The sequence below is a fragment of the Acanthaster planci genome, linkage group LG09 (assembly GCF_054643075.1).
Source record: "Acanthaster planci isolate LZ-2023a linkage group LG09, COTS_SCS, whole genome shotgun sequence".
NCBI classification, from domain to species: domain Eukaryota; kingdom Metazoa; phylum Echinodermata; class Asteroidea; order Valvatida; family Acanthasteridae; genus Acanthaster; species Acanthaster planci.
The window spans coordinates 17,875,176-17,901,912 of record NC_141785.1 but is presented as its reverse complement, the minus strand read 5'-3'; the positions used below and the strand labels follow the sequence as shown (position 1 = coordinate 17,901,912).

The 26,737-nt window shown below is 41.5% G+C and overlaps 2 protein-coding genes across 4 annotated transcripts; one reads left to right on the top strand and one right to left on the bottom strand.

The window, feature by feature from the left end:
* The first annotated feature begins 667 nt into the window (after positions 1 to 667).
* Positions 668 to 18,084, top strand: thoc5 (THO complex 5). 2 transcript variants are annotated; one of them, XM_022229935.2, is made up of 16 exons: positions 668 to 907; positions 2,703 to 2,855; positions 4,490 to 4,701; positions 5,129 to 5,275; positions 5,648 to 5,762; positions 6,176 to 6,308; positions 6,813 to 6,931; positions 7,235 to 7,334; positions 7,857 to 7,965; positions 8,872 to 8,973; positions 10,078 to 10,286; positions 10,513 to 10,616; positions 12,589 to 12,676; positions 14,786 to 14,901; positions 15,477 to 15,673; positions 16,201 to 18,084. In XM_022229935.2, exons 1-16 carry the CDS (start codon positions 776 to 778, stop codon positions 16,262 to 16,264), a joined length of 2,100 nt encoding a protein of 699 aa, XP_022085627.2. In that variant the 5' UTR covers positions 668 to 775; the 3' UTR covers positions 16,265 to 18,084. The 2 variants fall into 2 exon arrangements, with proteins under 2 accessions (XP_022085627.2, XP_022085625.2); XM_022229933.2 differs by having other exon boundaries at positions 669 to 907; positions 8,869 to 8,973.
* Positions 17,784 to 26,480, bottom strand: suds3 (SDS3 homolog, SIN3A corepressor complex component). 2 transcript variants are annotated; one of them, XM_087141260.1, is made up of 10 exons: positions 26,241 to 26,480; positions 25,697 to 25,763; positions 25,204 to 25,351; positions 24,675 to 24,734; positions 23,135 to 23,231; positions 22,556 to 22,657; positions 21,879 to 21,940; positions 20,577 to 20,610; positions 20,019 to 20,251; positions 17,784 to 18,939 (listed from the first exon to the last, which is right to left on the bottom strand). In XM_087141260.1, exons 1-10 carry the CDS (start codon positions 26,356 to 26,358, stop codon positions 18,844 to 18,846), a joined length of 1,017 nt encoding a protein of 338 aa, XP_086997386.1. In that variant the 5' UTR covers positions 26,359 to 26,480; the 3' UTR covers positions 17,784 to 18,843. The 2 variants fall into 2 exon arrangements, with proteins under 2 accessions (XP_086997386.1, XP_086997385.1); XM_087141259.1 differs by having other exon boundaries at positions 21,843 to 21,940; positions 26,241 to 26,478.
* Positions 26,481 to 26,737: the final 257 nt, after the last annotated feature.

Sequence of the window (26,737 nt, the reverse complement as noted above, 5' to 3'; positions counted from 1 at the left end):
CAAAGCCGTTGCGCAAACAACCTGAACTATCAGTAAATAAGCATTTCAATTTGCTCTTCGCAAAAAACACAAACGCATGTGCATGCATGCACTGCACCTGAATTTTGTCATGACGTTTTTTAATCACAGTCTATCGGTGCCCGATGCGTACGACACCTGCCACTTCAGAGCAGTCAAGTCCTTTAACACCAAAGATAGCATAGTGTCGCGCAGCGGGGAATGACTTTTTAATTTATAGCTGAACTTGTTCATCAAAAGACAGCCATTGAAAAACATGCATACAAAATCAGACGCCCTTGCTTGAATGTTAGGGAAACATTCATTTTAAAATACATTATAATCAGCTATAGATGTGAATTAACATGTGCCATTGCCCAGTGCGTGTGCATCTTATTCAAAAGACGCACTAGCTGACATTCGCGTATGTTGTATTGATTGAGCGTTGCAGTAGAATACACAATTCGATATTCTATCTGATTTTGAATGTTCTACAAGCACGCACATGGATTCAAAAAGTCTACGCCCAGGAGGGCGTCAATTTTCTCTGCGCGGAGACTGAGAAGTTAGCGCAAGAGCTCTCTGTGTACAAATTGAATCGTCAGAGTGGAGTTAGTGTCGGTGTTAATTGGCTGGAAAAAAGCCTAATAAAAAAGGGCATTTTGGGCTCCCTCATATGCATGGAGTTTATCATAGACATTATTGTCAGCGTTATTGCGAATAACGGAATAACGTCGCCCCGTACCATAAGCCTAGATAGAGTCCAGAAGAACGCAAAATGTCAGGTGCAGCCATTTCAGTGAAGAAGAAGCGAAGACTTGGGGGTAAACCGGAGGTAGAATCTTCGCAAACATCTCCGCCCAAAGATTCCAAGAAGCTGAAACGAGCACAAGAACCCACTGCAGTGCAGGTTCGATTGTGTACATGGTGATAGGCCTACACAGTCAGTGTATCACAATTCATATGGTGAAACACGACACGGCCTAGGGCTTAACAATAGCGCGTGCATTTCCGACATCATGCATATGATAAAGTAGTTCAGCTCTGTGGGGCAGAAAATAAGGTTCACATTTTTGAAGGGGGGCATATTTATGATACTGTATTATACCCTCAGAATGATTAACTGCCAGGGGAATTACAATAAGTTTCTCCATCCCCTGCCCAAGGAGCCAATTTTTTTGTAGAAAACTTGAAAAAGGAAAGACATTTTTTTGTCCATTTCGTTCCCCATCAAAACGTGTCTGTAAAGGGCACTGAAAATGCAAGCTTTACTCTAAGGCTGATGTGCTTGATGGTATAGTCGCTGCCCAAATCTGCACTTGAGCCTAAATCGTAACAATCACGTATTTTTGTTTCGTGGCTATGACAAGATATTTTGGTACATCTTCTTCCATTTCGATGTGGTTTTTTATTCTTCCTTGATGTAATGATGTATTTCTGATGATAAATTTAATTTGGCCATGCTTAGGTGGCGACTTTAGGGCCGCATGTGTGTCAATTCACCATTACATTAAATGTGCCTGTTATTCTTGAAAATCAATAGTACAGTTAACAACTTCATACTTTTTAGTTTAATCGGTGCAAACGCTTTGATACTCCTCTAGGAAAACGGAGGGGGAACTATATTACAGAAGCCAAATGATGAGTCGTGTGTATTGCTGTGGGCGGAGCCTCATTTTCATTCATAAAACCCTGGGCAAATAAATTGCACCCTGTGCCACAGCCATGGCTCAGTCTTGGCAATACCAGCGAGTGAAAATCTTGGTTATTTGAGTTCTGCATGGGACAAAGTCATATTTTGAGGGAGGGGAACTAGTAGGAAGTAAATTTCACAAAGGGAACCACAGTTCTTATGGGGATTATGGTTAGAGAAAAGCCTACTTGCGTATGGCATGTTTTTGGGCGTGCATGTACATGTACTGATACGCTTACATCGCATGGTCTGCCTCATTAAAAATATGCGCATTATAATTTTTCTCCAGCTGCCTTAATTTCGCCAGGCATCAGAGTTTCACCGACCACAAAGTCACCCCAATAAATTACAGCATTTTAAATAAGATTACACTTGGAAAATCCTATCTACTGCCTCTTCAAGAGGATCTACTTACATAGCGGAGTAAAGTTGAAGAAAAAATTGCAACGCAACTGTTATAGGACCTAGGTGGGACCAAACTTTGAATGACATGCAGTGCGCAGGTTCATGCCGTTGCCTGAACGGTCGGAAGAGTTCATTTCCTTATGCAGGATTGGTTGAGGCAGGAAAACGCTATGCAAAGCGTGAGGTCAGAATAACCTACTGTAATTGGTGAATCAGTAGGCAGACTTTTTATCATAAAATCTGTGACCTTAAATAACAACTGATTAAGATATACAACCATTCTTTGCTGCGGGGGCAACCATAGGGATGTGGTGACCATACCAACATGCACATTACAGTAAAAACTATCCAACTTTTTGGGCCTGTCCTCCTTCCCCCACCCAAATGTTTGGTTCTGGATCTGCCCTTATGCAGGTTGGCGTCCGTTAATTGATTAATTGTGGTGTGGAGTGACAGTGATTGATGAAAATAGCTACAAATGTCTCCTACATGTGTAAGGTGCTCTATGAGAATTCAGAGGTGCCAGTCTGGGTTTGAAACCGGAATATTTCAGTTTGGCAAAAAAACTACATTTTTGGTCCTAGTTCTCTTGGCATTTATCCAACAGGAGTCCGCTGGTGTGTCCATTTACAGTGAGGAACAGGAAGTGTTGAAGCGTGATGGCCAACAAGACCTGGAACTCCATCGCAGCGAGTGCGCCAAGCTACGGCAGATCATGGAAGAAATTCAGTCTGCCAAACAGAGCGGTGCTGAAGATAAGGTTGGTAGTATCCACAAACTCATATTTGAACAGTTGAAATCAGGTACAACTTCTGGGCTGAATGCATCACAGCCTTGTAGGTATTTTGAAAAAAAAAATGTGACCTGTCATGACAAAATGAGCATAAAGTCGCATCCTGCTGTTTCCTATTTTGAGGGTTCAAAGTCATATTGAAGTGGACGCCATTTTAAAAAAAAAAATATGGACAGAGTAATCCATGTCCTACATGTATGTAAATATTTCGTAGGATCATATATTTAAAAATTTCATTTTCTCAGAACTTCTTCTGATAGCATTATTTGTGCCCGGTCAGAAATGTTGAAACAGTGTCAGAAACAAAGACACAAAGCTGCCATGATAATGTCTCTTCGCCTCACCCTAAGTGTACCATGTGCAGACCCTTGGAAAGCTCCCTTTGTGCTGAATTTAAAAGCACCAATATCTCAATTTTTTAAAATTCTGACTTTCAGCTCATTTTTGTGTTGACAAATCACAAATGTTTTGCCCAATTCACATTCTGTTATTTTGATTTGCAGTTTTGATGCTGGAACGTTTTGACAGAGTGCCACATACTGCACATGTTCAAGATAGATGGGTTCTCTGTCATGTTTACAGTTTATTTTAAGTTGTATCTCTCTTCAGATAACCAGAGGTGGGAAATGTTTTGTCAAGAACAAGGAAAAAAGCTCAAACTGTGAAAATGGCTGTTCCCTTTTTTGTGTGTTTGGGATGGGTTTTTCATTCAAAAGCTAAGATTTCAGGCTTCAGAATTGAAATTGAGATTGCTATTTCTTGTCATTCAACCAATAGAAAGCTTCAAGGTTTGCTTCAGTGACACAAAGGCTCTTCAGTGTCTTTCTCTGTGGAAAAGGCTTTGCCAATCAACACCTTTCGGAATCTTTCTTTGTGGGAATCTACCATTGAACTCTTTAATTACATTTTAATCATCATTAAAAACCCCCACAGAAGAAAATCTAATTAATTTTTATCATGTTTGACGGTGATACGACTTTGATTTTACAGTAGAAGGGCCAAAAGTTGCAAAACTTACAAACAAGAAGTTTTGTTCCAAAAATCATCAGGGATTGGTGGTGTTAGTGTTCCAGCTCATGAATTTTAAATAAGAGCCAAAATTTTAGCTACATGCATATTAACCTTCCTATGCTGAAGTCACTCTTTGGGTCAATTAATCAGCCGCACAAAGATGCACAGCTGTGTCGTGTTGTGCACTGCACCAACTACATGTATCCTACACAGGAATATCAGATTGCACTTTTGTGCTGCCCAACAACTGTGCTTCACTGTTTCATGTGCATAATTGTGCAGTAAACCAAATGCAGTGAAGAGGACTGCACAAAAGACCCAGGGTCATTTTGTGCCGGCAACCAACCGTATGGACATTGAACCTCTGCATATTTGTGTTCCATGTAGAAAATACATGCACAAGAGTGACTGTGGGCATTCATGCATATCTGTGCTGTTAAACCATTGGAGGGTTAATTAGCTACTTTTTATGCTGTGCTCAATAGAGTGTCTGTTTAACCAACTGCTCATTGCTATAGCCAAAGTTTAGTGTCGGTGGCAGCTGAAGAGTAGAAACCAGAGTGTGACTTGGTCTGTTTTTCTACCCCCAGGATGAGTACATAGCCAGCAGACGCATGCAAGCCTCACTGCATTTCATCACCCTGAAGAAGCTGAACCGCGTGGCCCACCTGCGCTGCAAGGCGGTGCGGGAGACCACCATGGGGGGCAAGCAGCGGGTGGACAGCCTGCACCTGCAGCTGCAGAACCTGCTGTACGAGGTCATGCACCTGCAGAAGGAGATCAAGAAATGCCGGGAATTCAAGTACGACTGCGGCAGTTCTTGAATTTAAACCTGTATCCCGCCAACCTTCATAACAAATTATTTTGAATTTCTGTTTTTATGTCCATAAATTTTGAAGTTTGTTAAAGTTTCATGCCTCACGTTTTGTGATTTGGAGTTCTGACACAAACGTTAAACTCATTTTAATAGTTTTAAAACTTCAGCAGAATTTAACCTACTGTTTACTTTGAAAACAAAGAATGAGATATCTTCATCGTTGTAATGGAAGATTAGCGATACACGTATCATATTGGGGCGCATTTTGCCTTGCCAGTCTTTTTTGTAAACTTGCATGAAGGTTCTGCAATTTAACATTTTTTCTGTTCCGCTATTGAAACAACTAACCAATGTGGGATGTATTTGGTGGGCAGCAATTTTGATATTTCGGGACAACACCCTCAATTTTCAGATCCAAGGATGAAGACATTGAGCTGGTGGACGTTGAGACTTTCTACCGTGAAGCTCCGTCGGAGATCTCGGCCCCCCATGCCACCAAGAAGGACCCTCACAAGCAGCGGTTGGCCAGGCTGGACTGGGAGCTGGAGCAGAGGAAGAGGTCAGGGAAAAGATTGGATTGAAACTTTGCACATACCTAGACACCTGCATGCTTGACACCTGTGCAAAGCTTAAACACATTTGGACAAAGCACTTTACGCTGAAGACCATTATGTATTTCCCACCATTGGTACATCAGCACTTTTCCTATGAACAGCCATTGAATCTTTTCATTATCAGTGCTTCATTTAAATTTTACCAAATCGGTGTCAAATAGGCTCAAGAAATTTATCAACAAATCCAACGGTGCCCTTCCGTCCCACTCCTTCCTGCAAGTTTCATGCTTGATACTTGAAAGATTGTATGGAGAGGACCAAACTAGGGTCACAGCAGATTGCGTTAAGGAAGTTTCTTTCTTTTTTTTAATTTTCAGGCTAGCTGAGAAGCTGAAAGACTGTCAGAGCAACACCGATATCCTGGCAAGAGAGATAAACACCAAGGAGGAATATCTGGACAGCCTCCAGCCACAGCTAGCCACCATCCTCCAGGTAATTGGAATCTTTGGATTAATCCTAATACTGTAAGAAGTCTGTCGTCCAGTTTTGAACCAAGTCAGAAGTTATTTAGATAACTGTGACTGAGCCACTTGTGACTGGGCTTTGTCACGGGACTTGGGGAAGGACTTTTAGTTGACTTGTGTAAAGACCTCAGATGGCCATGACTTTAGCCCTGACCCTAAGCCCCTTGTTCCCTTTGCAGAAAACTTTCTGAATCTGTGTATGAACAAAACATCTGCTAACCTTGTCAGCAAGCTGCGATCTTTGACCCTCCATTGATCTCTGGTATGCTGCCAATACCTCCCCAAGTGGTAGAGTAGATTTGCCTACTCACATTGCAATTTATATTGACTTTGTCACTGTCCTTTGATCTGTAACCTATGACCTTTCTTACCATCCACCAGGCCACCATACCTGTTCAGGAGTACCTCTCCATGCCCATCCATGAGATCCGTGCCCAGCACCAGACTGCCAAGCTGTTACCTAGACCACTCTACATCCTATATGTCCAGGCCAGTGCCTACCAGGAGGCTAGAGGTAAGGCAGTAGTGCACCCTCTGTTGGCAAATGAGATTTTAGTAACATAAGAACAGAGATGGGTATTGTTCTGAGTTGGGTTTCGGCACTTGCACATGTGGAATGATGGTAGAGCCAAGTAACCTAAATGCACAACTTATGCAGTTGAAAAGTCATTTGCGTTTGGGGGGGGGGCAGTGTGCATTTAAGGAAACTGACTTCAACCCGGTTTTGCTTAATAATTTGGAATCATTCAAAGTAATTTGCTGTGTCATTTGAAATTGAGAAGGTGAAGGGATTATTGATCTACCTCATGAACCTTTGGTTGAAAGTTTTTGAAGCTGAAAGAAGTTGTGAAAGTTCAAACTTATGAAATTTATGCAAGTTGAACTTACAAAACTTGTGGAAATTGATGTTAAGTTACAAGAGCTGAAGTTACTAGGTTATAACACAAGTTATAGAAGTTGTAGAAGTCGAAACTCAGCGTTTCTGTATGACAGTCAGCAACTCTTTGGTTTCTGCTAGATTCCTCCATGTCCCTGAAGATTGAAGGTGATAAAGATGCTGTGATTTCTGCTGGCTCTGCGTCACCTGTCATTGAGGAAGAGAGCGACTCCGATAACGAGGAGAGTCTTACTCAATCGGTAAGAAAAAAATAGATTTTTGGTTAAAAAGAGAATGTGTTGCATAGCGAGTTTATCAGTTACTTTCCTGTTATCACTTTCCTAGGACTCTCATCTTAGATCAAAACAGGTATCAAACTTTACCATACAACCTGAATGGTGGGCTGAAGTAACTTTGCTCTTCAAAAGCACACCCTCTATAAAAGTGACTATTTACACTGTTTTGGGGGGAGCGTGCTTCCAAACTTGTTTTTAAGGAGGAAACCGAGATGACTGAGGATTATGAAGAGATTTCTGTCCTGGGTGAATTTTTTTTTACGGCAGAAGCGGCGGCGGAAGACGATTGGAAACAAGCTGGAAGAGAAGAGACAGAAGTTACTGGCCAAGCACCCTCTGCAGGTCATCATGACCCTGAAGTTTAAGGGTAAGACCTCGTGGCCTGTCCAAAGAATCTGTCCAAAGAATCTGTCCAAAGAATCAGTCCAAAGACTCTGTCCAAAGACTCTGTCCAAAGACTCTTTTGAGTGAGAGTTGATGTTGATCTATTTGAACATTTAGAAACCTAATAGGACCAGAGAATGTGGCATCTTGGTGTTATGTTACACAGTCAAACGTATAGAACAGTTATTCGGATTACTGGACATTTGTTGGAATAACTGAGGTTTAATCCATAGATGCGACCATTTGGTTGAAACCACACAATTTGTTATTTGAGCCATAAGTTTCTCACAACTTTTCTGGCTGAGCAAATAAATATCAGCTGGGGAGGAGTCAGAAGCAGAGTACGTTCTTGGTTTAATTTTTCACTCATTTCTTCTTTCCTTTCCAAACTTCTCTGTGTTGACTTACAACTTGTACTCGTACCTTATCGCCCTTTCTCCCTCCCCTTGCCCCTGACTGTCTGACCTGTTATTTGGGTCTAATCTTCTTATCCTCTTATCCACAGACGGCTCAGTGTTGACATTGACTTTCTCCTACCTGACATCGCTTCACATCGTCACGGTTGGCGTCGACTTGAAACTGTCTCCTGTGGCTAAGACCCCTGCAGTTGCTAGGTTGGTTGATAGTGCTGAAACACATTTGTTTGACAACTCATTGAAAAGCACTCGGCAAATATTGTACCAACATGCAAGGGAGGAAGTTAGGCTGCTGTATATAGCATTCCAACAATTTTTATGATTTCTTTCGAAATGTGAGAACTGCGGACAGAATAGCTGAACATTTGATGCAGTTAGGAATTTTCTAAAAAGTAACCCTTAATACAAACCAAAATTATAGACGTTGCTTTCAAGGTGTAATGCAGCAATTGAAATCCCCATGAAGGAGCAAATGATGGATTGTATGGTCTTTGAATTATGTTTATTAACGTTCAGACAAAGTTGTTGAGACAAACAGTTTTCCTGTTAAACAAGAATTAATCTAGTCCCCTTAACCTCTGGTATAAAAAGACATTTCCACCTTATCCTGTTTTGATGGAGTAGCAAGCCTTGCATTTTGGAGTAAGAGATCATCTATCATCTAGGTTACGTTTTTAATCTGCTGGGCCATTTCCACTGGAAAACTCTAGCATTCTTTTCCCGCTTATCACAACGTGGCAACCGTCCACTTTGTGTTAGACCATTCTGAGGCAGCGTTTTTATGGGAATGCCGTATTCCAAATAGAATGATCAACCATTCCTAGAATGAGAGCAAGGTGTCCCAAATGAAGACTTACTGCCCGTCCTAAGTATGAGACATTCCATAAGCAAGACTAGACCCAACGCAGTAAAAAGTATTGCTTAGAAAACTGAAATGCTTTAAGAAAATAACAGCAGAGAACCGATCAAAAGTAATATACACGCTATTATATATTAGCTGGTAACCAGTTTTTGTTCAGCTATTACAATCTATGCTTATTAGATTTCTTTGTTTAGAAGTAAATTAAATTTTCCTCTGCCTTTCATATTTTCATTCTTCAGCAGTGATCTCCTGTCACCTGATCAGCTGCTAAGCTGCCTCTATTATGGAGATACTGGACAAGTCTCGCCCAATGCATCCAATGCTTACCAGTTTAGCAAACTGGGGTAAGATTCCTGAGAACAGTAGCACATATTGCTAAGCGTGTGTGTTTCTTTTTCTTTCTTCAACAAAATTATTGTACTTGCTAGGAATTACTGGCCACCGTATTTCTCTCTAATTTCTGTGGCCGATTTCACGAAACTTTACACAATGGTGTGACTCCACTAATGCCACATTTTGTCGCGTAAGTTGGGCAACAAATTAAGACCAATTTCACGAAACTCATGCACTGTGTAAGTCTGTGACTTACGCAACAAATTATGGCGTAACTTATGCAGTCATTTTAGGTGGCGTAAGTTGCACCAAACGAAGTGAAAATGAACGATTGGACTAGCTTATCAAGTCTGGTTAAGCCTCATCATTGCTGAACTTATTCAGAATTATACGAGAAACGAACAACTTTGTTCCAGAAGGTAATAATAAACTTGTTTGGCTGTGAAAATGCTACGAAACTTTTTGTCGGTTCCGACATAGAAAAGAGGAAAACTTTTTCAAAATGGCGGGTAGATGTGATTCAAGGACTGTTTGGTGACTGCTGTTATATTGGTAAAGAACAGCCGTTGTAAAAGCCGTTTTTGTCCTCATCCAAGAAATTTAATATTATTATAATGTGGCGCAGCTATGCAACTTTACGTGAAATCGAACGTATGCATACTGTGCAGCTAAGGCAGTTACGCCACATTTTGTGAAATCGGCTGCTGGGGCACAGGTTACCTTTTGAACTCTAAGAACCAGGCCTGCCTTTACTGCATGGATTTTACTTTGCCACTCACTTTAACTGCATGGATTCTAGGAATTTTCCATAGTAGCCAGACTGGTTCCCTTTTCAATATTTAGCACTATAGCAGCTCGCTGTGCTCCATCACTTCCCAACATACATCCATGTAATACCTTTTTGAGGGAAATCACTCCTTTTACAGCATGGAGTCTCTTATCTCAAACAGGAATTTACACAGACCTTCAAAAAATTTTTCCCAGTGAAAATGAAAAGTTAGATATTATTCACTTATTGAACTCCTCTAACTGCATGGAGTCTGCATTCCACCTCACTGCTTACACTGCTGGTTGTAGTGATTCACGTCACCTGTTTATTATGCCTCCTTGTGTAGCATGGATTCCATGAGTTCCTACATCAGCGAGACAGGTCACCCATACCGCTGGGCCCAGTGGCTGGCCGGCCTGGATTTCCTTCCGGAGGACAGAGAAGAGACCAAAGCCATGACAGCTGTCAGCACTAGCCACATGGAGTCCACCCTGAAAGCTTTGAGATCCCGCACTCGGGCAAGACTGGCATTGACAAAGCAACTGACCTCTTTAGGTACGGCCAAATCGTCCAGGTCTCATTAAAGCTACATGTATTAGTGTTTTACAACTCGCATATCAAGAACATGTTAAAGATTTTACAAGCTTAGGACTCGTCCTAATTATCAAGTGTACCGCTACTTGTTTTCTAGGGATTCATTTTTGGGGAGACTTGTTGACACAGATGATTTTTTTTATATTCAGTTTCATGTTTCTTTTTACATATTTGTTACATTTCTCAGAGCATAATACGGTGCCAGTACCAGCCCAGTCTGTGGGTCTGTTCCCGGCCAAGATTGCAGCCAGGCTAACATCGTGGGTGAAAATAACCAAGGAGGATTTTCAAGTAAGTTATCCTTTTTCTCTTCCGTCTCCGGCATCAGTCATTTACCAAGACAAATTCACAAGACGACAGTGTTGCATTCGAGTCCATCACCTGTCCATTCACAAGGCCATTCACAAGACCATTCACAAGGCCAGTCACAAGGCCATTCACAAGACCATTCACAAGGCCAGTCACAAGGCCAGTCACAAGGCCAGTCACAAGGCCAGTCACAAGTAAAAGGGTGAATAATAACAAAGAATGCTTGTGTCCTAGCTCATTTGAATAGCTTTTTAATTGGCTTAACCCCTTGACGGCGGGTTTTTTTTTTTACCGCATCCTGCCTGCCTGCCGGGATTAATTTCCCAATTTTGCTGACGGCAACTGCAGACACCGAGCTTGGCCACCAGGCCTTATCTGCCAAGTTTGCTGGGTCACACACTGCACACAGCCCGGCTCTGTGTGGCCATGATTCTTGCTGGGGTATTTGGATCCCGTCCAACGTAATACCAGACACCCAGCACTTGCCTTGCCAACGTAACAACACTAACTACCCAACGACGCTCGGCCAAAGCAGAGCGTGCTGCACCCGCTAAGTTCACACGGTCTATGCTTGCGACAGGCGGGCACTGTGGCTCTTGTGCTCGCTCCCCAGTAGTCTATGCATGCCCAGCATCAATGCCCAGCCCCCACTTATACATAGAGTGCGCTTCATAAGTTTTTATTTTATCTCATACCCAGTTAACATTACCCGTAAAATTTGCCTGTTTTTTATCTTGTGCAAAGTTCGCACATAATTTTTCTCACACAATTCCAAGTTTTGTTTTTTGCAAGGTGTATTCAAATCCCCTTTCTGAATGTAATGGTATAAAACAGCCCCTTCTAAGTAAACTTGGAACCGTTCCATGAAAAATTAATAATCTTCTCCATAATTATAAAATAAACAGACACAAGAAAAGCACCAGACAAATTTTTTGCGTGTTCAGCGGCATAGCGGTACATCTCGTTGGCAATTGGGCAACGTCAGCTCTGGGGTGAAGAACTGCTCAAAGATTTCGAGAAGAGTGTTGTTCTTGTCCAGTTCTTGCACTTGAACACCCGGTGTGCCTTGAAAGCCGTGTTGGCAGGAGATGTTTTCATCATCCGTCCATTGAATGGACGAAGAAGTCTTGACCTTGGCAGGCTTCGCTTACGGTGGTTGCCCATTAGAATCGCTGTCACTAGTTTCAATTTCTGACGTGAAATCTGAACCACTAGTCACTTTTAGAGTTTCCTCTTCACTTTAAGACATCATGTAATGCAACTGAAGGATCAGGAAATGGCCGAGCAAATATATATCCAGCACTACAGAAAACGCTGCTTTGTGACAAAACAAATGCCCAATTATGCTGAACAATGGCCTGTCTATTAGCCTGTCTAGTTCATGGTGCTGGGGTGCTGTCCACGTGTTCAGAGCCCAGCAGGGACGTAAACAATCGCGCGCACACCATGTCAATGGCCTGTATTCATCACGCTCCGAGCCCACACAAAGCGTGTTGCATGAGCCCAGACTGCTGCTTCGAGCGACGCTCCATGGAGATCACCCAGGGTATTCAATCAAAGACAGTGGGGTGTTGTGATGAAAAAATAAATTCCCATTTACTAAATATCAGGGATCAACCAACTCTCCAAGTTGCCCCAGATTTCCATTCAATGCAAAGCTCCCTGTAAAAATTTTACAGATGTGCCCGTACACTGAATAACAGTTGCATGTGTAGCATGCGGCTACAGCCATCTCCCAGTGTGAAGGGGTTAAGACTGAATGGCTTGTAATGGCCTTGTGATGGACTCGAATATAACACTGCAAGATGGTACCACACCTTCAGCAAATGCAGGCAGAGTATTCTGAAATTGAGGCAGGAAGTATCTACTTACTTCTGGGTGCCAGACCAAGATGGCTGAACCATGTAGTACATATTGCTCTAACTCCAGGTTTTTCTGTGACTTTGTTTTTCAGGCTCTACCCTTCTTGAAGGGCTCTCCGACCCTAGACCTCGCCGAAGACTACCAGCATTTTTATCTGGCGACTTGTTCAAGAGGATCAGGTATGTTTACAAGGATTCTTCAGTGGTTCTGTCATCTGCCACAGTTTTTACAAACAATAGTTGGCCATACTTAAACAACGGATAAGTTATTTTGGAGAGTCAGAGTTGTCATGAAGTGAGTGCTAATCCATCGCAAGTCACAAGCTACTCAAATGGAAAATGACAAAAGTATTTGTTTCATGTCTAGGCGTGTGAAATCTCCGCTTTTTAGCAGATTTCTACTTTTTTCTTGAAAATGCTGAATTTAATTTTCCGCTGTCTAGCTATTGGTGGGCCAGATTTCGTTGTTTTTCTTCCTTTTGCAAGTGCCCATTTTTTTCATTTTTTTTTTTCTGTTTCTATTGATGCGATGGTCAGGCCAAACCGATACAGAGCAGTACTGGAGCACCGCAATGCATGCGACTGAATCTACTGTACAACGTACATGTACACTGTACATGTACGTGCATGCCCATACGTACAGTGTATACAGATCTGTGTACGGGCATCTGGCGCGGATAAAGCCTCGTGTTGAAACAGCATTCCCGGTCCATTGTGTCATTGTGCTGTGATTGGCTGCCAATGAAATATCAATATTCATATGTGTGTCAGTGGGACTCGTTGCAGCCGTTTTTGTGTGAGCAGAAGTAGTGGCAAACAAGCTCCACTATAACTGATGGTAGTATACAAATTTCATTGTAACTTTGCGGCTTGAAGTAAGGTTAGTTAATTTTTGCTTTCTGTGTGTGATAGAGGGCTTGGTGACAACTGGTAAGGGGCACAGAAGGTTCTTGGGTTGTGCATTCTCGAGCGGTTTCGCATCGTTTTGTATGGGCTTTCAAACAATTTTGGGACATAAACTCATCGTGATATCAGTGCAACACATGTACAAATTGTCCAAAGAGGTTCCGACTTGGATAGAGCCTTTGATCAGACCGATCCTCAAGTTTGAAATCCAGCGTAGAAATGAACCGTAGACGTGATGGGCAGGCAACACAACATGGCGCGGACCGCACCTGGAGAATCCAAATGCCTGGACATGCGATGTACATGACGTACCCACGCGATGTGTATTATTTCAAGAATTGAAATTTTGAAAATATGCTCAGATCAGGTGGGAAAAGGGCCAACTCACTCTACAAACCTCGATAGTTACAATTTTGGCATACCTATTACTAGTTCATTTGGAAAGGGTTCCATATACAGACAACACTTCATGCCTCTGTGCAGAAACCTACGAGACTTCTTAAAAAAGAACCTGTTTTCTAAGTACATGTAAATGCTTCAGAATTTTCTCAGCTATTTTTCACTTTTAGAAAGTTTTCACTTTCTGATAGCTGTTATAATATTTTAAAGGAAAAATTAGTGTTGTCCGTACACATGTATGTACCTCTTCAGGAATTTCAGACAAATATGAAGAAAAAGTAAAATTAAAAATATGCACTGCCTAAATTACAAGAAAAAAACATCAATGGTTACACCAGGAGGCTGTAAAATGCACCATAGGGCATCAACATCTCAAAATTGTCCCTGTGCCATATATGCTTTGTGCTTGCGATTTCAGCTATTTTGAGTTTTTTTTATTCCACTCAAACCCCTTTGTCATTGACACTTGTGATCTGGCCTGATTCCTGGATTTCAAATGTTGGCTACAAAAGCCGGAAGACAGACAAAGCCTAGTTTTCATTTCAGAAGAAATAAATAGCAGATCTAAAAAAAGGGCATCTAATATGGATTTGGTTAATTTTGATTTTTTAAATCATCCGAAAAACGTGACAAACTTTTACAGTTCACTACAATGGGAAAAAAATAACCTACAGTATTTTCTACAAATGTGTGTTTGGGGGAATGTTTGCCTGGGATTTTAGAGCCCTCATTTAAATTTGACATTTCAAGGTGTGCAAGTTGTACTCTGACTGAAAAAAAAAAACTGAGGAAATTCCAGTCTTTGCAAGACTTTGTACAGTGTTTTTCAATTTTCAGTTGCATGAATGTGAAGTGAAGAATGAGGAAATCAGCTGATCCAAGGATTTCCCTTTCTCATTCTTCATGTGCCCCAAACTTGAACAAAAGTACGAGTTGACGAACTTCCTTGCTGTAAACCACTACATTGTTGTTTTTTTTTGACAGCGATTCTGAAAGCGGCTGTGTTGTTGAGTGTGGACTACCCACGATGCCCTCCTCACATCCTTGTTGGTGTCACGCTGACTGGGGAGCACAATGACAGCAATGACAATGACATCCGGGTGAGTGGGACCATTGACCAGGATGCTGTACTAACACTCCACCAAATAAATACGTACTTGACCAGTCTCCAACAAGTACGTTTGAAACCAGCTGGACTTGCGATCGTGTCATTACCAGCTTCCAAAGCCCAGCCAGTCTTAAAAATGCTCCTTTCTGACTCCTTCTCAGAGCACACAATTGTGACAAAGTACAAGAAAAGTCAAATTACTTCAAAGAATGCAGTCTTCCTGGTTATTGTACGAGTCCAATAAGCACAGTAGACTGTTTATGCATTGTTACATTGTGGCACAAAGGAGCCATAATGTCAAATCTGAGATTTTAATGGTGTCGGGGTTTAATAGTTTTCAGTGTTCATCTGAATGTGGTATATTCCTCCAAACTTGCAAAACAAGTTCAAGTTAGGTACGGGTGCAAGGATTCCAGTACTTCAGAATGTAGTTTGAGATACTAAAGGAGCTTCCCTCAACAGGACGGCTTTAAATTGAATCAGTAGTTTGTATGATGATTTATGGTCAGGATAGGTAGATGATGGAGGTATTTTTTTGTTGAACGGCGAATATTCCTCTCAAACCAGGATTTAGAATCAGAACTGAATCTCCACTACGATGAGCTAGTCACTGAGAAGTCCCACGACTACCTGCTGTCCAGTCAGCTGCAACGCCTGCTCATGTGCTTTGACGTGTACGTGGAGACACGACGGGAGGGGGAGGGCGACGGGGCGGAGGGCCCCACTGAATTTGCCCGGGAGAAGATGTTCATCAGACTGACCAGGTATATTGAGGAGGCGGAGTTAGGAATCGGGGGGGGGGGGACAGGGTTTAGTGGCATTTGGATCGACTTTTCATTTAGTGTTGAGATCTAAAGCTCGTAGAAATTGTTGATTGCTTTTTATGAGGCATAGAGCTTTTTTGAAAGACATTAAAGTGTGATAGGGCACGTACGCATGCCTACGTGATAATTATTGTGACTTTTGACGGTTACAGTCCCATATAATAAGAATCAAAATTTCATAAAAACGGAAGTGTTTCTAACCTTTTGGTATTTTTATCATGTTGAAAACTACCCACCTGACGGGTTCTAGATCAAAAAAGAATGGGTAAGCTTGAGGCTTTCTCACGTCCTGTTTTACTAAGCCATTTCAAGTTCAGAACCACTGAACCAAATCTTGCACTATTACGAATTACAATGTTTTTCTTACCTATCCAGTTTCATGCCCAAGTTTTTTCCTCTTGGAGAACACTTGTCGCCTCTGGGCTCATTCAATTTTTCCATGTTTGTATTTTTTTCTTGGTACCCAGGGGAAGAGGACGGTCCAAGCCTTACAAGTACAACGCCCAGTATCGTTACTTTACTCAACGGTAAGTCTTCCAGCTCCCCGACTACATTCTGTCAGGCGCTCTTCAGACCTCAAGTAACGTTGTTTCATACGATCAGTACCCTCGCATTTGTTACAAGTCACAGTGATGCGTCTCTATTTTTACAGATCATACGTTCATGCCAACTCTCTCCCAGGCTCTTAAATCGCCCCCCCCTTGTAATTATTTTAAGCAGCGCTGCCCACGAAGGGCGCCTGGTTTAATTAAAATGAGTGATGTCACAAATAGTTTCAGCTTTGTGGCCTTAATAACCACTTTCTGCCGGGGATTCCGGATCCGGACACGTATACTTTATATGTGTGACCGGGCTCTCCGAACTCGGACAAATGGAACAGGGCCTTGCAACCAAAGACCGTACTCGGAACAAAAGACTAGGCTGCTGGGCATTGCCGACATTTTTTCACTCTCAAAAGTGGAGATAATCCAGCCTTGTTTGGAATCAGTACACCACGGTTGGGGGCATTTAGAGCGAGCGGATTACCACCCTGGACAAAAGCGCTCCACCACCGCAGCGATGAACCACACAGCACACTTACAAACACGTGAAGGACTGTCTGGTGTCCACTCTAGCCTGACAGACAACATCTACTGACACCTAAGTATTTCAGCCAGGCCTGCCGCCTTGTAAAAAGAGCCCAGATTGTGCGGTGTTATGTAACTTTGTTTTGTTCCCAAAGCTGGCACAATGCGCTGCTGACGTCTTTTCAATAGGGGCCAGATTAGCGTGCAGCGGTATCATATCGCTTATCACTGGAGCGCTTTTGTCCCCGGTGGTAATCTGCTTGTGCTGAATGCCACAAACAGTGATATAATCTCTCAAAATACGGACGGATTTCCTCCGCTATTGACAACTGAAAACATGTTAGCAATTCCCAGCAGCTCGGTCTTTTGTTCCGAGTACGGTCTTTTGTTACAAGGCCCAGGTCTTTTGTCCGGTTTTAGGCTCCCCGGTTTTGTGAGTAAAGCCTATGTGCCCGAAACCGGACTCCCCGGCAGCATATGGTTAATGAAGATAAGTTGACAGGACTTTCATGCAGCACACCATGCAGTTGGATAATGTTAAATCTGAAATCTGAAAATTTCAAATACAAGTATTGAGACTGAAAATATGAAATGATCTTTGCATTTTTGTTCTGACAGTTCAAGAATTCATTGAAAGTTACTAGCACTTATATTAAGACATAGGGTTTATTTCCATAACAATCAGTCATTATTTTTCATTGACTGATCAGAATCAAATTCTAGGTCTAAAGGAGGTTTCATTGAAGTAGTTGTCTACAAGTTCAAACAGGAAACCAGGAAGGTTATTAAGAAATTTCAGTTTGTGTTTTTTTTGTCTTTTAAGACATACCAACATAGTCAACAACTTTGACTTCTAGACAAGTACCTTTAACTAAAATCAATAATGGAACTAACTGATTTGTTTGAAGTTGTTTTCCTTACAAGTCATGGTAATTACAGACACCTTTTCTAAACTATACAAATTTAGTTGAATGGAAACGGAATTTGTGGTTAGACACAATCATTTATTTCACAAGTTGATGTGGCTATGTTTATAATGCCATGGAAAAAAACTGTCCACAAAAGATCTGTAGTCCATGTCATTGCCAACAATACCTTTAAATAAATGAACACAATTCACATTTTCTGCAGGATGACAAAAGTTCCAAATATGAAACTTTTCAGCAACAAATTGAATTGTGCATGGCTGAAAAAAAAAGACTGAGTTGAAGTGGAATGATGTTTAGTTGAGACAGGAAATAAAGTTCTGCAGGTCTCTGTTCCTTACAAAAATTATGCTCTGGACTTCCCAAAAAGTTATGTATTGGCCTCAACATTTCCCCTGATACTGTGCTTTGGGGCTGAACCTTGAAGAGTTTCCCCAGTAATGACTCGTGATCATTTGACACAAAGTTTTCCACGACGGGTGAACCAGACACGCTAACTTTTCCCTAGTGACGTGCTCAAAGCGCACTCGGCAATAAATGTGAAGCACTGACCAACTGACCATAAAACTATTACTCAGATTAAATTGAAAATTCATAGATGTACACATAAGAAATGTCTACAAACATGCCAAGTTTCAGCATGATCAGGCTTGGGCAGCCGAGATCTTGGAATGAGTGAAATCCTCCTTCCCTCAGCTGTGAGATGCTCCAAAAACTACCAGCTCTTTTAGACTTGTAACTTGGGAACATTTTTACGAGCTTCAAATTCAACCATTTTGCCTTGGTTCAAAAAAGGAACAACTTCATCTGGAAACTCTCGACTTTTCAGGAGCCTTCTTCCCATTATTTCACATATCTTTGCAGTTAATGTTCGAGTGTTGACTGTCTCTCATAACAAACTGCAGAAATTCTGTACAAACTCGTTACCGGTATCTTATTATTGAGGTCACATCTTAAAAATGTAAACTTTTCACCTAACCACTGATATAATATTTACAATGTTCAAAGTTCTGTACAGTATTCCAAATTGGGATGTATTCTTACTGGGGTGGCATTGGACTTGGATGAGAGTCCATGCAAACAGGGAGGGGTTGAGTGCAGGGGAGGAGCTGTCGTCTCAGGTGGACCGTTTCCGGATCTTGTATTTGCCTTTCTGCATCTGGGAGACGTAGATCCTCATCTTCTGATTGTCGGCCGTTTTCCTCACCCAAATCTGTGGGATGAATTACAGGAAAACAAAAATAGCCAATACTGACAAAGGTCAAAATATTTTCTCACAATGGCAAGCCAATTCTCAAAGACAATACTCAATTTACAAATAGTGAATCTTTGTATTTTTATGCAGTTGCTGGCAGTTGTTATGCATTTATAATAACACGTAATAACACGTATTGATGAAGTGAACTTGTCCACTACTAACACAGGTACTAAAATCATTACCCCTGCTCATCAAGCCCATAAAGCATTGCAAACAGCGAATGCACATGAAACCATCATCTGATTCTCACACTCCAGTGCTGGGGAAGCAATTGCTCATGAGAAGCCTTCCTTCACTGAGAAGTTATCGCACCTTGGCTAGGCTCTGCCCTCTCACTCCTTTGGATCTCCCAAGACCTACTACTGAGTGATCTGGGTGAAAGTTAACCCTAGAATAGCCGGGGTGGGACGAGGCAGAATCTGCCCCCTTTACAATATATCTCCAATATCACCCCAACACATTTTTTACAGTGCCGAGCAAAATTGTTTGTGAGTTTTTATGCTGAAGTGTTGTGGTCACATTGACATTTTTTTAAATCAGACATCTCGTAAACTCTGGCTTAGTCAACATTGTACAACTTGGCAGTCTTACAAAAGTCCAGATCGTCTCTAATGCATTTCCATAAAAATGTTTAATTCTAAGTCGGCTTGTATAAGTTGTCATTTTGCCCAAGTCCACGTGTTACTCTAGGTCCTATTTTCCACAAAAAGCACAACAAAATCCTTTGCATAAGTCTGCTTTAAAAAAATTGACTTCTGCACTGCAGCTGGCAAGAAGTGTAACTGACAAGTCACACAGCGATGTCCGTTTATTAGCACAGTCCATGATCGCTGCATAAGTGTTTATGTAGCATTACAGTTAGGGCAAGTCCTAGTGCGGGGTTGCTGAAATACTCACAATGGATACACGCAGGCCAAATTTCGACAAGATTGGGATAGTCCAGATCTTAGGTGGTAGAATCCACCCCTCTCTGGATGAGAGAAGACTCCAGACCTTAAGGGATCCTTTTGCGTTAAATTGGCCCAGGTACTCACCTCATTTGTGCCAATGGAGCTGATGACAGCGCTAACTTTGCCCGTATCCTTGGAATCCACGTAGATGTTCTGGCCGCGGTGGAACCAACGCTTCTCGTAGAACAGCTTGCTGTCGGCGATACGCACGACATACTTGGGCTGGGTGGGGGCGCTGCTGGTACTTGCTGTGCTGCCGCTGGGGATGTTGCTGTTGTTGTTGTTGGTTGGTGCGTGGGGCTTATTGTTAGGGGCAACTGTGGTGGGGAGGGGGGGTGGAAAAAGAGGAAATGAAGAATGAGTCCATTTGTTTCTAAATGCAAGCAACTTTTAACAACCGTATTTCAAAATACCAAGGCCCTTAAAATGTTTCCCTCAATGTCTGTGTTTCCAACAAATCTACTGTCATTCAAGTAACCAACTGAACCTATTTGGCAGGATTTGAATGCAGTTAATGGGATAACAGAATTACAAGGGAGTCCAAAACAATGTGAATACAATAATAAATCCCATTCAAATCCATATTTTGGATGTTGTTTAGCAAAAGAGAGTGGAGCAAGTATTCTACGACCCAAATCTTACCTGAAGATTTCTTATTGGAGGCTGCCTTGATTTGCTGGAGGATCATGAGAAATTTGGGAGAAAACAATATTATAACAATACCTCTAATTGAAACGGATGAGGGAAAGACCCACGTCCATTTGGTGAACATTGAAGTGAAACTTCCACACCCTTCAAAACATTTCGATTAAGCCAACACCCTGGTCCCTCATAAGCGATGCAGTGAGCAAAGAATTTTGAGCTGAAAACATGGAACACAAACGAACAAACTACTGGAGGTTAAAGAAATGAGTAAGTGCAGGCTATTGACGGATGAAAAGGTTGCCATTAATTACTACAGTGCAATATATGCTTTGAAAATAAAATAGCCTGGCAGATGTTTTGGTGTAAAATAAAACTAGGGGGTTGAGAGCACGAAGGTATCAAGTTTTTTAAATATGGATTCCACAGATTTAGATTTCTTGAAACAAACATACGATTGAATACACTCAAATTGGCTTCTAAAACCGAATTCATAATTAATTTGTAAACAGTTGATGAATTAGCTATGTGATGACTAATCATGCAATAGTAACATTTGATTCAATGAGCCAGTCTGATATTCCAACACTGCACGCCAAAAATGTAGCATGCCTAAGGTCATTCAGATGTGGGTGTGACCAGATCAGATGTTAAAGAACAGGTGAAGAACAGGTAAACATGAAGTGTGCATAGTCAAACTGTCAAGTGTCAGTGAAAAGTGTGACACAAGGAAAGGGCATACAAGACTGTTATCCAGGGATCAGTGCTAGGGGTGTTGGGTGTTTATTCGTCCCCACTGTCCTCACAGGGTGTTAGGAAGGGTTGGTATCCTTCACAGAATTTAGAGAAGGAAGTATGTCACAGATGCAGGTGCGCAAAGCAAAGTGGGTTACGTGCTGTTCTATTTGCAACACGTGCACACTCAGTGTACTTGCTCTACGTACAGTGATAGGTAATGACTCGTTACTCGGTCTAATGACTACTCAACCCAAAAAGCGACATCATGCATCCTGAAACAGCTGCCCTTCCCAGCGCCCTGGGATGGAGGTGGGGATGAAGCAAGCATTACACTGGAGGTATTCCTCAAAGTTTAGGCTTGTCCCCAAATCCTGGGATGTACTCTGACATTTTTTTTTGTCAACTGATCCCCTTTAGACCAGACGCCAAGATCAACAGGTGGTTAGCCTCAACTTTCAAGGGGATCCCCGATTATTAGTGCAATCTCAGATTACCCAATTAACGGATCGAAGGAGCTTGACTTTTAACCTTTTTCTTCCTGAACTGTTGGTTACCGGTACTAACTTTGTTCAAAGCTTTCATATCGCTGGCGATCTCTTCGTCAGATAAGAGAAAGCAAAACTGAGGTGAGGGCCGGTTAAGGACAACCAATGACGATAATGTGGTTGAATTTCGTGCCGTAAGTCTGGACACAACTTCCCCTCTTCATTTAACTAATCATCCCATTTGTCTCAAGGCACTCTGCTGAATCCAAGGGAATCTATCTAATGTTTGCTTGAATCCATGAAATCAAATCCAGAATTCTCCCCCGTGTAAGTATTCAGTTTGGCTTCGGAGGAGAGATGACTCTTGTCAAATTAAAATCATTATTCACACTGTGATTCAAAATCTAAAGACAAGACCCCACTATCCAAAACAAAATTTTCCTATGATATAAATATAAGAAGCTACTGAGTGTAATAACAAAACTTCAATATTTTAAATTGAATCCCAAGGATTTTGTTGGATGATGGAGGATTGAAACTGTTTTGCCATCATCTTAACAATTGTTAATTCATAACTTTACTGTATTGTTTTATGTTTTGTAAGTCAGGGTTACAGACTTCTTTTGATACGATAATAGGTCGTCATTAATAGGTTGATATTAATAGGTGTTTTGAGATGTTGACTGGTTTTCGGGATTCGTTATCTGTAGGATTTTGTGAGATGTAACCTTGGTTACACTTTAATTTCAAGGATATCTGGTGATGGTTTCCGTCTCTTCTCGGGTAGAGGAACCGGTTCGTTCTGTCGCCGTCTCAGCTTGCGAGTGCTGGCAGGTTTTACCTCCAAAGGGTCCACCACTTAAAAAGGAAAGAAAACCATTGGGATTTGTCTTACGATTACAACCGACATATTTGAATCCGTAGGGCAGTAAGCTTCCCTCTACTATCAAAATCCAACCTAAATCCAATGCCCCGGCATGAAGTGGTTAAAATACCCATTTCTTGTGCTAAACATCAACTTTATTCATCAAAAGAAATTTAATGGTAAACCCTACAGTTTAAAAGAGATTATTTCCTAAATCCTGAAATCAGGAAAATCCAGATGAGAAAAACCTGAAATCAGGAGAACTCCTGACGAATCTCACTCCTGCTCAATTTGGGATGCATTCCACCTCCCCCCCTTGTAAACGCTGGATCTGCCTTTGGCCGCTAAGGTTATGCCCAGAATTATCCCCTGTGGCCGAAAGTAACCATGCATCAATGGAATACTAAAGCTGCTAGCGTCAACAGGCAAAGAGCACTACCCTAAAAACTTTTGGAAGCAGCGCAACTCACGCGACGTCAGTTCCATGGTCAGTCTGTCGCCCTCTATCATCCGCCTCTTGTCCTCCAGTTCAATCAGCAGGTTCTCCTTCAGGTCAATTTTCTTTTGCTGGTATGAGGAAGGTATGTTATTATTATTATTTAACATACTGAAAACTGCTGCTCAATCCAAACATTAATAAGTGATGTTTATATATTTGGTTTTTGACAGGTTGATTTTTACGTAGGCATAGCACTTATTCTATTTTAGTCAGACATGTCAGCCTTACGCATCACAGCCTAAATCGTGCATATTTCTATGCCTCATTAGGGAATGAGAAACTTTGGATTGGATTTTACCTTGTTTTCATTCATACATGCATTGCAATATGAAGGCTGGGAGTGACATCTGATTCTCAGGTTATACGACTATTGGCCCTGCAACACTTGATTGCAAGGCACACGAATTTCCTTCTTTTTAAATTCAGATGGGCAATCTTAGCTCTGGCATGTACACTGTAACTCTAACATGACATTCAATGTAGTGTACAATTTATTCATGAATCGATTTCCATATAATAATTATTACACAGGAAATAAAAGTTTCCACTAACACGTCTAAAACTTGTCGAGAAAGTTCAAAACATTCTTGCGCAAAATCTATAGCATTGCACACATTTTTCCAAATGGAGAAATTACTGTCCTTGCGTTAATTCATTTTAATTAGTAAGGTCTGTTCGACTTGTACCGGTAATTAATCCATGCAACAGCTTTGTGTCAAAACATGAGCCATAGATCAGTAACAGAAATGTTGAAAAGTTCAGAGATTTTGCAAAGCAGATAGGATAAGTGAGCAATGTATGTACTTTCATGATAATTTGCTGTAATTAGTTATGCAAATTAAGTCTGTGTCAACTGATCTCTTGAACCAGCTATGAGTTTGCGAGAACCACTTGATAACTGCAACCAAAAAAGACACATCAGTTGCAAACAGGCTTAAAATCCCTTTATTTTGTAATAGTTTGACAATTAATTATGCAAATTACTAATTAAATATCCAATTTTTTTTATTGAACATTGCTTTAAATGATAAATACATGCATTTATAATCTGTGTTTAAAATCTGTATCAAAATGAACCCACCATAAATGAGTCATAACAGCAAAATGCTTTTCCGGAATTGAAATAAGTATATCTTGAGAACCGCTTGGCTGATTTAGAAAAAAATTCCACCTTTTGAATGTAGATGCCATGCTCTTTAGCTTCATCTTTGTTTTAGAGTTTTATGAAAAGTATTTAAAAATCACCTGAACTGCCTATTCCAACCAGGCTCAAGCGCGCACCGGGCGCACACACAGATTCCATACATTCCAACATAAGTCGGTTGCCGGTATTCACTGCGCCCCACGTCAAATGTGCAAAAACTTGCACACTCATACTGTGAGTTCCCCCCAAAAGACCATCGTTTCCGTGTGAAAAAATGCCCTCTCTTGTTCCCGCTCAGAGCGGATTGGGAACGAGCCACATCCACCAGGAGGGTTTAAAAAAAATAAAACAAGGAATTTTTCCTGACCTCCATATCGGCCACTGCGCTCTTTTTCTCTCGGATGTATTCACGCTCCACAGCTTCAATCTGTGCATAAATACAACAAAAGAACATTTTATCAATCTGCTGTCGTTTGGCATTGCTTGCAACATTCAGAGGAGTGATTTTTTTAATCCTCAGCGTCATAACTACTAGAGATTTGTAGAGCTGTGACAAGTTTGCTTGCAATTTGATCAAATGTAAATGTACCCTTTGCCACTGCATTTAAAAACTTTGAGAAGCCTGAAATCCTGCGATTGGAAGGAAATCCTACGATTGGAAGGAAATCCTACATGCCACCAAAGAAGTTGATAAACTAGATTAAAAAAGCAACACAAAAAATGCCCAAGGTTGAGCATTCCACATAACTATACGGTCCACTTTTTGGTTTCAGGTAAAAAATAGTTGCAGGAGTCTTCCATTTTGTTGTGAAATTCTTTTACAAGGGAAACCATGATGCTGTTTTTCACGATGAATATATGGTCCAAGAATTGGTCTTGCTTTGAAAATGATTTACCTCGCAGCTTCGGGCCGCCTCTGCCATGCGCAGTCGCTCCTTGTTAACTTGCTCGAGTTTCTTCAGCTTGCGATTCAGCTCGGGATGGGACCCATCCTTCAGACTCTGCAGTTGCTTCTTTAACGAGGCTAGCTTCTCCTTGTACATTCTGACAACGGGGGAAGACAATTCAAAGACAAGTTTTCAATAGCCACCTTAAGATATTTTTTCCCCATTGAACTTGTAACGTCTAATGTCTGCAAGGTCACAAGATCCGACCCTGAGGTATTTTTGCTATGAGCCTTAACCAAATCCTACAAATCCATGCCCTTTGCAATTGAAACTTTCCTGGGACATCAAATTCTGTGTGAAGTAACCACTTCTGGGTTCCACATGTACTTACATAACCTGACAACATCTTGTGCAAATGAATGAGGGTTAGACCAGTTGGCATTACAAACGGTACATCAGAGAAACTCAGGATAACATTTCCAATTTGAACACATAATCTTACTGTTCTTTCATTTCTGTGAATTCTTCTTCAAGTTTAGCCGCATCAGTCTCGCTGGCATCTTCAGTGTCTGCAATGACAAACAGTAAGACCTATTACATTTTATACTACAACAGCTTTGCAAAAATAACCCCCGCATGTGGTGCTGAACACTGCTACTCCACTGTCCGCAACTGCAAATGAAGGTACTTTCACATTAGCAGCTTTGTATGAATATTGATTCTGTTTTGTTTGGAAAATATCTCACAAGTTCCAAAGCCGCGAATAAGACAGAAAAGGCAATTAGCTGATGGGAGAGTTATCGGCAAATTATGCAATAAAATTGACAGATCATACAAAAATTGAGCTATCGCAAGCTATCGAAATAGTCACGCCCAACACTAAACCACTTAACCACTGAGTTTGCCGGGAAAGAGCTGTAGATGGTTTTGCAGTGCTGTTTTGAAGCACGGTGTGGTCAACACTGTACACACGGCAATTAAGCTCTCACTGCCTCAGTCTCAACATGCTCAAGCGTGGGACTGCATTCATTTCGCGAAAAACACACCTTCGTCTGACTCCTGTTCTTGGTAGACATTCTTGCTGTCTTCGCCGTCACTGAATTCATACTCAAACGCTGGGTCAAACCCATTCGGCACTGTCACTCCTGACAAGGTAGATACCATTTTACTGCCCGAAAACGAGCTGCAAAAATGAAAAAATACAGACGATACGTCGCGTGCACTCTCGTTCACTGCACAGCTGAAATCCTACTCGTATAGTCCGGCGCGGCGACAGATCGCAATGCGTGCATTTCAACGTAGACGGAAAAATCGAGGCAGAAGCCAGGCACAGTGTGTTGTTTTCACACCTGCAATGACTGACCATGCGCACTGACCTCTCATATTTGGCTAGTCTCTTACCATACTTACCAGTTGTAAATTGAGGTTAACGAGTTTACTGGTGAAGAAGACTAAGCAAAAGCATCGGGTTCCCATATGGGGGTATGCAAAACAAGAATGTTATTGCCATATAGAGTTGAGCACCAGTCTAAACCATTAAACC